The sequence below is a fragment of the Pempheris klunzingeri genome, chromosome 11 (genome assembly GCF_042242105.1).
Source record: "Pempheris klunzingeri isolate RE-2024b chromosome 11, fPemKlu1.hap1, whole genome shotgun sequence".
NCBI classification, from domain to species: domain Eukaryota; kingdom Metazoa; phylum Chordata; class Actinopteri; order Acropomatiformes; family Pempheridae; genus Pempheris; species Pempheris klunzingeri.
Genome location: NC_092022.1, coordinates 9,964,038 through 9,977,633, shown reverse-complemented (window position 1 = coordinate 9,977,633; position 13,596 = coordinate 9,964,038). Strand labels below are relative to the sequence as shown.

The 13,596-nt window shown below is 42.0% G+C and overlaps 1 protein-coding gene across 2 annotated transcripts in view; it reads left to right on the top strand.

Annotated features, from left to right (window-relative positions):
• Positions 1-6,521: 6,521 nt before the first annotated feature.
• The window catches only part of clstn1 (calsyntenin 1), a 39,198-nt gene continuing 32,123 nt past the window's right edge, over positions 6,522-13,596 (top strand). For both annotated transcript variants that reach the window (XM_070840234.1, XM_070840233.1), the window contains exon 1: positions 6,522-6,748. In XM_070840234.1, the coding sequence (XP_070696335.1) occupies positions 6,667-6,748 (82 nt within the window). In that variant the 5' untranslated portion in view covers positions 6,522-6,666. The remainder of the gene's footprint in view (positions 6,749-13,596) is intronic.

The window sequence follows — 13,596 nt, the reverse complement described above, 5'->3', positions numbered from 1 at the left end:
AAGAGAGGACTCAAGTATTCTGTGAGGTTATCAAGTGTCCATCTGTCAGATTCCCACTCACTCCTGCCATGTGTTTTCAGTGTCCTGGCCTTAAATCATTAAGAATGGGGCCTGAGAGACAGCTGACACTTTGGCTATTGATGACCAAGAGGGCTGCAGCATATCCAGAGGAAACTTCACAAGCCAAAGAGCGTTTCGGCATAATGGGAGGGCTGAATTGTACATTTTACACACCAAAGAAGGGTTTGATAATAGAAGTGCATACTGGAGGTATGGGATTATAGATCACAGCTGACAGACTACATCAGAAAACCTCTTCTCCTAAAAGCTTCTTTGTTCATAAACCAAAATAGACAAGCAGGATACTGCATAGCATCAATGCAGAAAATGAACAAACAAACATGGAAATAAATAGATTTCTTGTCTCATGAGGTGAACTGCAAAAACCTGCCTTGTTATATGGCTTCTGATGGATGAGGGTGGGATTAGTTAAACTGACTAGTGTGTTTTTAGGACATTCACAGTGAGCAAGTCTGCACATGGAGCCAGTGGTTATCGAATGACCGCCAGCGATGGCCCAGGCTGTGAGATAAATGAGAGCAACTTAAGTGGAAGGGAATCAATCACAGAGTGTAAGTTTTAAATGTTCCTTGTGGAGAGTGTATGAATTAGCCAGCAATGGCAGCTTAAAGGTGCATGGCTTCAGCTCTCTGTGTGATTTGTTGCCAGACTCCTGCACATACAGACCCACTGGCTTAAAAAAATTTCCCGTGAAAGAACTTGATAACACCCGTAACTTCTAAAGTGAGATTTAATTTCCCCCAGCCAAGGATTTTAAAAATGTATTCATGAGAAAAGTCTTGCAGACATCCGTACTGAAGCAGAAAAAAAGTCTTGCTGTATATAAAATTAATCTTTCAACAGAAATGTTCCCTTAAAATTGAGGCTTATAAATTTATGAGGCGACACACTGGATATATTTTTGATTATCAGATAAAGAAACTGAGAAATGGGGGAGGGGTGAAGGCAAATTGGCATGCAGAGCTATAATCCTCTGAAATAACTTTTCTGAGCTCTTCCCTTGAGCCAATTAAATACTGGGACGCGTTCTTAAAAGTATGCTGCTTCTCTGTGAAACACACACCAATAAACAAGCAATTGTGTCTGAACACTTCATCAATATAAAATCCCATGTAGGAAAGTCATTATGAAAAGCTTTGGGCTCTCCAAACAATTACCTTCTGAGCAATTACCTCTGGTAATCTGTGTTCATTATAAGAAAAGCGGAACAGATACTAGAGTTCCTACAAAAGCAAAACAGCAGTTAATGACACAAGCTGCAGTCTAGACACGAGACAGGAAAGAGAATGTCGAGAAGCTGTGGCGTTTAGTGGTCCAATCACTTTGATTCCCACAAATGCAAAGTCTTTTTCATGCTCCGTCTGCTGCCAACCACCCACCATGACTGCAGCTCACATTAATGTCTCCAACAACGTGATTCCTACGGTCAGTGACTGAATATGTTCAACCCCCAGTACATTCGCCCTCTGTTCGTACTGGCAGAGTGTGTAACTGAAGCAGAAGGATGGAAACGGAGGTGGAAGGACTTTGAATAATGTGAGCAGCCATGAGGCGTTCTTGACCTTCGACCATCCTAATAATGTGGTGTATCTAATCCCCAAATCCCTGTCTGGGGGCTTGAGAAGGAAAGCAGGAAAACATCTATCTATCTATCTATCTATCTATCTATCTATCTATCTATCTATCTATCTATCTATCTATCTATCTATCTATCTATCTAGTTTAGAGGCTGGAATGTTTTTGCTTGAAAATTCATCGAAATGGTTAACTAGTTATCTAAACAGTTGTTGCTTGTTCTTCTGTTAACTGATTAATCAATACTTGTTGCTACACATGAATGTAACAGCAGCTCAAAATCTGAGCCTTTTATGAAATGTGCAACTTCGCTTTATGCATCATTCACGCTCACACTTTAACACAAACGCTTTTAGTCTACTGAACCGCGAGGATAAGATACATAAGACATGAGCAAATCTTTTAAAAAGCTGGGAGATTTATTCACATTTATTTGTGAATGCATTTAAGTAAGAATTGCTTAAAGGTTCAGTTCACCCAAATTACAACAAAAGCAGCATGTCTTACTTTCTGTTGGGTATGCACATGAGTTCAGTTTCATAGTTCTCATATGGGCCGTCTCTTTGGTAGAATGTAGTTCCAGTGAAAAGTGATCACAGTGAAGTCCGTTGAGTTTTCATTAACCATTAACTAAATCTGATTCAGCTTTATTACATTAGAAAGGAAGCTAAATGTCAGATATAGATATCTCAGAACCTGGGAAACACTCTCTTTGTGTATGTGTGTTTTTTTTAATTATGTTCTGTTTTTATTGTGAAACCCTTTGAAACTCTGTTTTGAAAGGTGCTATATGAACCAAGTTTATTATTAGTAGTAGTGATAGTAGTTGAAAGCGTAGTGGCAAAGTATCTCACAACGTGCAAACAGAAAAACTACAGATATACAGTTCTCACAATCAATCAGTCAATCAATCAATAAATCTATACACAACTGAGTCCTGGCATTTTCTATCCCCTCCAAGGCAATTTGCATATCCAAACAAATCCCTTCACCAATGCATCCCTCAAACAATAACCACCATTACTATCATTCAATGTTCAGTGCTTATTGTCTTAAATCACACAGACAATACAGAAATTACAGTAAGACAGTGTTGAGGATGACAGCTTCATAGAAAACACTCAATAACGTCTGTAGCTGTACACCAATCAAAAAGCCACCGACCTGAAGTTACTCACAGCAGCGGGAGAGATGGTCTGGAGGAAGTAACACCTTTCTGATCGTTCGTTAATGTCTCACACCTATCCACCAAGCCCTCCCATTGACAGCCATTGTTCCCAGATGAATGATAATGGCCACTCTGTCTCTTCCCCAGAGAGCTAGACATCTGTGAGGGGAAGGGGGGGGGGGGGGGGTCCACTTTCTCTTGGTCACTTCATGCGTTGCCAAAGTGGAAACAAACAGGCATTGTGCTTTAGCTTCGCTGCTGCCCTGATGCCCATAGACTGCCCCTGTTTATAGACCCATCACTTAATTGTGGCCTCACACGGGTCTCTCTCCGTGATAACTGCAACCATTGAGACTGCACTGAGGTCTAATGAAGGGCCTTTATTCCTGCAACATTTGCATGAGTTGTTTTTTTTAAATGTCTTAAGGTGAATCGCAGAATATTGCAAGGAGATGTAAGTAAGATACCTGGTTTCACCCTAATTTCCTACAGGGTTCTTGCAGCTTTTTAAGAGTAAAATTCGAGCACCAAAACTTCTAAATACTCAAAGCCTTTATGTCACATCTAAATTGTTCTCATAAATGCAGTTATAGAAAATGAGGTGTACAGAATTCCTTTATAGTGACAGCGATCACTGCATATTGTCACACAACAAACAGAAATGACAGCGGGATCATTTCATTTCAAATATTAAAACATTTTTGGCTTACATGAGTGATTATATTGAAAATCAAGCACCTTTCAAGGAGTCTATTCAAAGTCCAGCCTTTTCCAAAACAGGAAAACATGAGCAATCAAGAGTTTTCCGAACTTTGGAGATTTTCTACAAACTCTGTTTCTATCAACAAAGTCACAGCAAGACTCTCCATTATGGGCTGATGACCTTTTCAGGAGGACCTGTCTGATGCGTCAGATAACAAATTCAAGTCACACGTGTCTGAATTTGCATGAGTAGCAGCCATATGAAGGTTGTTCTGTATTATGCAAAAACCTAATGTGGATGTTGGTGAGTAATTCTCTGATTGCACTGTATCCTACTCTCCTCAGGGGAGCTATTCATATCAGAGGGTGTTGATTAGACAGCCCCCACCCACATTGACAATTTGAGGCCTTGCTATTCTTAAGCAGCCGTGCACTTGTTGTGTGGTTGCTCTGCTGGGCGACGATAGCGTTTAACTCATAAATGATCGATACGATGCTCATTTTTATTGAATGTGGTACAAGTTTCTTTCACAGCGGAGGATTCTCGCTCTGTGGAATAAACTCGGGGTGAAATTAAAGCATGGATGTACTCCAGATTTACTACTCCCATCTCGCCTGTCTGGACTAAAGGATTAAACAACTTTTTGGCTTCAGAAGCACTGAGCAGTTTCACAAATTTTAGTTTGTCATATTCTGGTGGTGTCATGTTGCAGAAATATCCATTTGACCATGCCTGGATTATCTCGCCAGGGCCTAAAGGCTGCATGCTGTATGTGTCTACGCTCTACCCACAATGCCCTCCACCCTGAGCGTCTGTCCAACCCTTTACTGAGCACTGGAACCTGAACGTCTCATTTCTGGTCAACAAACAACCATTTAATGCAGCCTGAATGACCATAGGAAGAACAAATGTACAATTAAATTGCATATTTGACTTTGTCTTGAAGCAAACAGTAACCTTGGGGGCTTCTCTTGCCCCTGAGCATCATCTGTGTGTTTTTGTTTTGATGTGGTCATGCACTCCACATTATGATGATCGCATCTCCGCAGACCCCTTTGCAGCACCAGAAGGCATCTGGCCCCAGCCCACAGTCTCAGTTTAGCCGTTTGCGCTAAACTAGCTGCATGCGATCCCATAATAAAGGTATTGACGTCACTGGCCATCGTTGGACACACGCTGCCTTCACGCTCCCCTCCTCAGCTTGGATTTCTGAGCACTTAGGTCGTAGATGTGACTTTGGATGACTGGAGCTGGAGAGAAACAGGCCAAACAAAAGTAGATGTTTTGGGTTAATAGTTGTTTTAGAGATCAGTAAAGTATTTTCAGCGAAATGAAGAAGGGAGGGTTTAGAAAAACAAAATTGACTCTGATACCTTAAATGGCCTGTAAAATCAGATTCTTAATTAATACAGTTTTTAGTTTGGGTTAATATTCTCAAATGATTAAATACACTGTAGGAGACTTTGTCAGTGGTGTGACAGTGGAGTCCTGGATTTGTTTCTATAATTGTCCCTGCTGCGGTCAGAATTATTGTGAAAATTAAAATGTTTTTGCAGTGTATGCGCCTGACATAACCTACATGCAGTACCCCATGTTGTGTTGTATGTGTCAGCCTTCCTAAATGCAAAACGATGTATTCCTGAGGGTGTCTGAACCATCACTTAAGGGACTGACTTTGCGCAATAATAAAATCCAAAAACACAAAGCTGACACTGGTGGGAGTGTTTGGAGACTTTTCTCTGCAACCTGCCTGGAGATTTTGTTTGTAGAAACAGAAGTTGGACTGTGTGCTTCATGGTAAATGTGCAAAACAATTAAGAGACAGTCATTTATTTCCTCAGCTGTTTCAGCAGATGCTTGCAGACAGAACAAGTCACACATGCTTTGTATCATTAGATTAGTTTAACCTGAGGCGGAGAGTTTTGTTTCATTACGCACAAGCACCTGAAACTTTTCATTTTGCAGGCTAAGCATCTGCCATTGATTTATTGGTGTGCTGATTAGTTTTTCAATTAAACTCCTTAATGTTTTAAAAGCACGCATGTCTTGTAACAGTAATAGTTTATTTTTTGCAGCTCAGGGTTTAAGAAAATCAAAACTGACCTCCCATGCACGGTTGGATTAACCTGCCGAGGGACAAAAACAAATTGTTGGGCCTTGATTAACTGTCTTTGAGCAATGGGTACATTTTGTCTTTGCTGGAATACAACCTCACCCCTGATTTGCTGTGTGGTAACTCGATCAAACACAGATATGCAACATTTTAAACACAAAACTGAAACCTATGTGGTGTGACATAACACTGGGCCTCATATCATCTCAATTGTTACTGTGCTTTAGTTTTGCATATTCCTTAATAAAAGTCTAAATTTGATTAGCACACGTTAGCCGACACACAGTTGTCAGCTCTGCGACCTAACTTTGCCCACTTGGTAAAGCAGCCTTGCTTCTGTGCAGAAACTTGAACATGAAATGGCTTAAAATAGGAAATATTTAGAATCAGGATCAGATTTATTGGCATGTGAACACATACAAGGAGTGTGCCTTCAGTTTTTCCACTGCTATGGTGTAATTACACATAACAGATAAAAAGGGAGACAAGGACAACGAACAACGTAAACACACATTCAATTAGGCATAAACATTTAACCTCTATGCCCAATGTAAATATATAAATATATATAAAATATAGATGTAAAAACTATGACAAAAGATGAGAAGAAGACAGTAGTGCAATGAAGGTCCTGTGGGATGAGTATGGACAGGCTCCATTAGGTCTGACTAATAATCAAACACAGGATATCTTTAACACCCCCCCCCCCTCCCCCTTTGCTCATGCTGTGATTCAAAGATTAGATGTTACACTTAAAACCTGCCATGCAAGAGTGCGCTCTGAAGGTCTGTCTGACAAACGCCCGACGGTCCCTGAACGCACCAAGCTGCAAAACCGTGAGAGGAGCGGAGAGCGAAGAGGAGAGCAGAGCGGCGGCGGCGGCGACGACGGCCATCTTAGAGCTACCGTGGTAACCGACACTCACCTCCTGGATGTTATTTTTCCCGTCAGAGAAACACTCCTGACTGACGAAGGGAAGAAGAAAGGTTATTTTATCATTTTACGTCGTTTGAACTCGAAGTCGGGATGCGGTTCCGAGGGAGTAAACAATTTGCATCCGCTGTCGGACTGGTCCTCGGACTATTATGTGCGGTGGAGGCAGCTAAAGGTAACTAAGCTGGGATTTGTGTGGTCCTGTTGTGTGGTGTCTGTCTGTCCGTGTCTGACAGGTTTTCTCCGTGGTCGGTGCTCAAAGTTCACCACTGTTAGCGGATTCCCGGTGGGGTCCGGCCGGCAAACGGTTTTAACCTGGTCCGGAGGGATGCGTCTTCGGTAACCTGCCCGGGGATGGTGAGCCCTGGAGCGGATGGATGCATCCCGCCGGTAGCAAGTGCATCCCGATATACTGCCTCAATTTTTAACCTCAAATCACCCAAAATTACATGTTATTTTCCAACGACACTCATTATCTGTGTGTGAGATTTTAGCTTAAAGCGTTACATATCAGAAGTAGGCTACTTTGGAGATAAAAATCAAGGCCACGAAACGACCCCTTTCTGTCATCTGCATTCAGCCTATTTTTGGGTGCTTGTCCTCCTGTCGCCTCTCAGCAGTTTACTGATTTTATATCACAAATATTTCCCACCATCTGCGGAGTTTGTAGGATATATATTAACTTATCAGTGTCTGGTACTCCCTGTACTCATCTCGTTTGTAAAAGACATTTACATCTAAAATTAATCAAGAATTAGCGCAAATGATTATGTTTCTTCACCTAATTCTTTAAAAAAAAAAAAAATTTAAAAATGTGTGTTATTAAACCACGCAGGTTAATTCTTCCATTAGGAGGCCTAAAGCTCGGGTTTGGCAAGGCTGTGGTCGCACCAGGACGGAGCTTGGTTGGCTACGCATTGCAGATCCTCCTCACAAGCCCCTGTTTGTCAGTGGATTTTAAAAATGTATGTGCTCTGATCGCAGGTTTCAGTAAAGGAATAAAAAATCCTCTGTACTTCTGGGCCTACAGAGACCACATAAGAAGTGACTCATTTCCAATGTCATTGATGGACACCATCACACACTGAGGAGAGACATGGCTTTATTTGCTGCAGGGCGGTCCACCTCCCTCCTCACAGCTGCTCACTGCTCAGACCTGAAGTGCAGGAATATATCGGCTGTATTTAAATGTTAAACTCAATCCACTGACTCCCCAGTGTGAGCCTCCTATTTCAGGGTGTGTTAAGGCAGGTGCACATTAGTCACCACTGTACCAACATGCCCCGGCAGTCACCAAAGCAGGAGGCCGGTGTGTGTAGTTTTCTTTTAATGTTACACCCATTTTATGCTCTATGAACAAAATAAAGAGATATAAATATCCATTTAAGTCGGCAGAGGGGCTTCGAATCGGCCATATTTTTTCCTGTTGTCATGTCAAGCAGCTGAGAATGCACAGCAGCGGGAGGCTACCATTTGCAAAGCAGTAACTTAATTTCTTTTTTCATCAATCTTAAGGAAAAGGCCTACAGCAGTTCGTCCTGGGTAGCATGTGAATGTGGCTTTTTTATGTTGTATCCATTTGTGTGTTTGTTCAGTGCACCTGCTGGCTTTCCCGCTCTTATCAGCAAAGGAGACCTGTGAAATCACCATCTTGCTGAGGGCTTATCTGTTATTAACCAAAGGTCACTCGCTTATTTTGAACGCCACCCCTTGTCACCTGCAGACCAGCTTTGTGTTTTCATGGCTTCTTGCGAATTCTTTATCATTATCAGCCACCTTTCAGCGGATGAGCAAGCAGGTTTCCCCCTGAGTTGGTCCTGAATCCTCTAGTTTAGATGTCTACAGATGATTTGACGTCATTACGGAGCTTCTGCACATTCAGGTGAATTCACCAGCTTTGGCAATAGGTGCATTAGTCCTCAGCCACTCGCCTACACAAACATTAATCACTGATGACTTGGCTACAACAAACCTCGGAGGATCTGTTGAAAAAATATTTTTCTGATATTCCTACTGAGACTATATGATTCATTACACTGCCAGCAAGGAAATGTCAGCGTGTGTAAGAGTGGTGCAAACTGAGATCGTGTGTGGCAGGCCTGTTGGAGCTTCAAAGCATTTTAGGCTTTGAACTCTTTGGTGTTGTCCACCGCCATTGATGTTTTTCACTTTCAGAGTGTCTCATCTCGCCCATCACGGTTTATGCCACTTGTTTGCAAGGTGTCGTCCAGGTAATCTATTTTTTTTTTTTCTGTCACCATGAGCAGCTGCTGGGTGCCTTCATGTTGTAGAGTCAGACATTTGGCTTAGTGTGCTGAGATGCATGAGCGTCCTCTGTGCACACACAGCTAGACAAAGGAAAGGCTGGCTGCTGGGAAGTTTCTTGGCTCGTTCATCATCGAATTAAGTAATTCTAGTTGAACAAATTGGATGCTCTGCTTTGTGTGGTGCTGAGTTAACATATGCACTCTGCTCACATGGCTCTAAAGCAGTACACATTACAGGCTAGGTGCAAGCGTTCTTTCCCAGTCTTCCTTGTTGTACATTAACTAGAAAAACGTACAGTTTTTGAAATAATAGTTTATTTGTCAGTCCCCTGAGGTTCCTCCCTGATCGCAGCGCAGCTACATTAAAATATTCTGTTAATGTTGTACTCATAACAAATGCAGGACATATTTTACACATTTTCTTTATTTGTGCAAAAAATTGCTCTATAGTCTTTTGTGTTATAATTTAAAAAACATTTAGCAATTTGATTGATTAGGCATATTGAATAGAGGATCCCAGAAACCAAAAGGTAGGATTACCACCATCAATGACCTGGTTGACACTCAGAAACCATCAACAGTCTGTGTGACGTATGCCATCTTGCTATGTTATGGCAAACTATGAAACTATGTGGATGCACACAGCTGACAATGACTGCATTGTTCGCCTCTCCCATGCAGCTCTAGTTGCACTGTTGTGTGCCACCATTCAGCGTCCGTTTACAGAGCTGTTTTTCTCCGAAAATAACATAATTAAATATCAACAGTGTGCTGGCTGATGGCTGAAAATGTGATGACATTGGGAAAAGAGGAATCGGTTCAGATGTCAGAGCTTCATCAACTGGTTAAACAAAGAATGTCAGCTGTCTTCAGTGCGTCACTCTGGATGGTTTTGATTGATAGGACCCATTTAATTTGATGTTTAGTGATGTACTCCAGTATCTTGTCGCTACAAGATTCATGACTTTGACATCATTAGTCATTGAACGCAGATGAAACTAAAAAGGACTCAGAGAGGACACGATGTAACTGAAATTTTATAATCCTAAAAATGTGCAATTTTAATTCTGATTGGCCTCCACATCTCACGGTACAGGATTTATGAGCCACAAGGTGTCTTGAAATTGGTCGCATGGTGGCGCTATCCACAGTCCAACCTAACCACATGCTCTGTGGGTCACGGCCTAAGTTTACACCAAATTTCACTGAAATCTCTTATGTATTTGTTGACGTGTCCTGCTGACAAACAGACCTCAGAACCAGGACTGAGGTAATAAGGATTTACAATTGATTACTGCTTCTGTTGAGTAGTATAAGCACCACTACCAAACATGTTACCCTGTATCGCCTTGACTAACAGTTTACTTGCCCTACAAAGAGCTCCTGTTCCTACAACTTAACATTTTTTCAGTTTTTATTTCTCAAAGGAACAAAGGGCTTTTAGGCCCAGACTTCAGGGTCAGGATCTTGACTAAGCAAGTCACAATGCGGTCACTGTTAGAAGGATCGCGACTCAAGCCCTTCAAGAATGTGTATATGAGATAATCCCCCCGAAAGTGCTAAGTTGTTGAAGCATTTCGATTTGGTAATGTGCCACTCAGTGCTGTAAAGATCCGCCATGAGAATACTGGACTCAATTTGGGTCGGTGGTGACTTTCCTCTCATTGGTGCCCTCATGGGCTGAATGGAGTCAGTGAACTGTCAAGAATGGGTCATTCAGTAGTGAATATTAAGTCGTGCCAGATGACTGGGAAGTTGTGTCGGTCACCAAAAAAGGATTTTACATTCACATGAGTCTTTTGCTTTTGATGTTATACATTGGAAATGCAAGTACAGAACAAAAAGTAATATTCAGAAATGAAAACACAAATATGACAATGTGACAGACTATCCAGGATTTTAATTAGTGTATTCTTATATTGTAAAATGAAATGTAATAGTTAAAACCTGCTCAATTACGAGATTCTACAGAAGCAGCATCTTGTGAAGATAATATTGAAAAAACACTTCCAAATCCACAAAAATATCCCTTTTCTTCATGTAACGTGTCAATATTGAGTGCCACACTTATGAAAAGTAATAGCCAGTGGTGCACATCTGATTTTTATGTTTTTATTGATAGAGCGTAATAAAACCCAGAGCACATGGGTTTTATTTCAACCGATATCTGCAGCTTATCTGGCTGTGTTACCTCATCCATTGCTTCCAGGTTAAAAACTGGCATTTCATATTTGGGTGTGTTCACATTAAGAGTCAGGCTCCATGGGAAACAGGTAACCAGAGAGCGCATTACCTGCCGCAGGTCAGCTACACCCGACTGCCTGTGCAGAGCTCCAGCCGTCGCACTCTCACTTCTTCACTCTCACTGGCTCCTTTGTGCCGTTCACACAGAGACGTGATTGAGTTGCATTCAAGGTTTAGCTGCTCCCAACCCCCTCTTCAGAGGAGCACCACGGTCGCAGAGGGTGTGTTCGTTCTGTTGGGCGGTTGAAACTGCGCAGAGGACAAACAAATGTTGTTGCCTGGCAGGGCAACTGAGAGGCTCTCCTGTGTGAGCAGGGTGTTTGGGGAGTGAGAGGCCTCTGAGGTCTGGGTTTCCTTTAAGGGTCTTCAAGGCCTCCTAGAACAGTCCCTGGTCTGTGATGGGGATGGCTTGCGTCAACAAGCTGAGGAACTTGTAAGGCAAGACAAACAGAGAAGTGTGCCCACTGTTTCAGACCGTGAGCAGATTGTCCATTGATTATTCCCGGTCCTTGGAATTAAGAGAGCCACTCACCAGCACAATTGAAGTCATTCCTTGACTCAGATTTGCATGCAACTCGTACCTTCACCCATTTGGCTGAAATTTCTTTTTGTCTCTGTTGGATATTTCTGTCTGACATCAATAAGGCATGAAGCTGCCTTCAGAACGGCCATGAAGGGACCCTGTGGTTGTTTTTGAAAGAGCTCCAATCTGTCGGGACACCACAGAGATTCTGAATAGTTAGAAATCAGTGTATAGCTGTAATCGCCTCAAATACTCTGAGGCAGTAGGTATACGTGTTGCATTTAGCATATTCTTCTGTATTTTTGTTTTCACAGTTTAAACTGTTCAGATTTTCCAAACTTTTTTTTGCCGTCTCCCTGGAAACCCCTCAAGGTCTGAGTACCTGAGCACAGACGCTCCCTTCTCATTTCTTCAGTGTACTGCTGCAGCTAATGGGACAAGTATGAATAACAACCTGGCAACAGAGAGGCTTTATTTAGTTTCAGACAATAATAATACAGCCTGTACACTGCTTTGTAGACCATGCTGTCTTTTATATTGCCTGTGATTGGCAGGTTTTTCAACTCATTTTAATTTATTCATAACTCAGGGTAGTCAAACATTTGCACCACAGCGTAGACTGGTTATTCAGTATTTTTAATCAGTCAACCACCAGCTGCTCAGTAAATGATTTTAGATATGTAAACATGTTGACATTTATTTAGTTTCACACTGTTTGCAGGCTGATAATTTAGTAATTTTAAATAGGTATTATACTATAAACTCAAATCTCTGAGGAAATAACAATGGAAGTCGCCAAATAGATACCTGAAATAGATTTTTATTGCACTAAAGAGTTAAGTGTTGCTCAGTAGTTGACCTGCCTTACAGCGGGGGTGTAGGGGCGCTTCACATTTGCATGTAATCAAAGAATGTGAAAGCTTGCAGGCTGTCGGACATCAAATGTAAAATATGAGCCAGATCGATGAAGCAGAGCTCCACAATGCATCACATGCCCGACACTGCAGCATCATCATTACACAACACGCCCTCAGAGGTTCCCAGGGATTATCGGGCTTCATCTGATAATTACAGACTGATCATCTGCTGCACTGATGCTGCTGCAATCTGGACAGCTGTGGTGTATTTATCCGGTCCTCCCAGGGTGACCAGTCGCCTGTGAACAATCTGGTATCATCGTATTTGGTTCAGTCCATGGCAGTAGTGAGGCTTACACAGTAGCTAGACACGTGCAAAGCTTTTGGTTAGTGATGGGAAGGCAGAATGATTTTATTGCCCCTCCATGAAGAGGAGGCATCACAGCAGAGGCATGGAGGGAGTGTGAGTGTGAGAGTGTGTGTGTACAGGCGTCCTATTGAATCTCAGGATTAGCAGGACCTATTGTGGCCCAACATTCTCGCAGGAAGTATTTCATCACGGTTAATAGGCCAAACTGTAAAGGTTAGGCTTCAATAAAAGAGCTAGGCAACCATAAAGGGGCTTTGTCTTTGTGTCCATGTGAATGGTCAGTATGGTACCCCGTTCTTTGGGGGCCATGAAAGAAGTCAGGGATGGCATCACACTGCCTCCACATAACAAGTATTTATCCTAAAAGCTTGCTTTGGAGTTTTATATTGTTGATTGTTGGTTTTGTTGATGGGTTGTTGTTCCAATTTGAGAGGAAATTCACAGAAAAACAGTGTTTCTATGCAAAGAGACGTGCAGCCCATTGAACCCTTATGATACGAGACAGTTAATCATCATGTGGGTAAATCATTCGTAAGACTAGCACAGAATTTCCAGTGCTTATCACACTGGACAACAAATGATTTTAAGAGGACTTGATAGCACCTTTTCTCATTTTCTATCACCTTCAAGTTTAGGCAAGTGTCTGTTGTATTGAACACTGAAATCAGAGTTATTGATCATGCTTCAAACTTGTCGGTGGACTAACATGGGTCACTATTTTCATACTCAGTGTGGTCGCTGGGACCGTACCTTTTCAGGTGA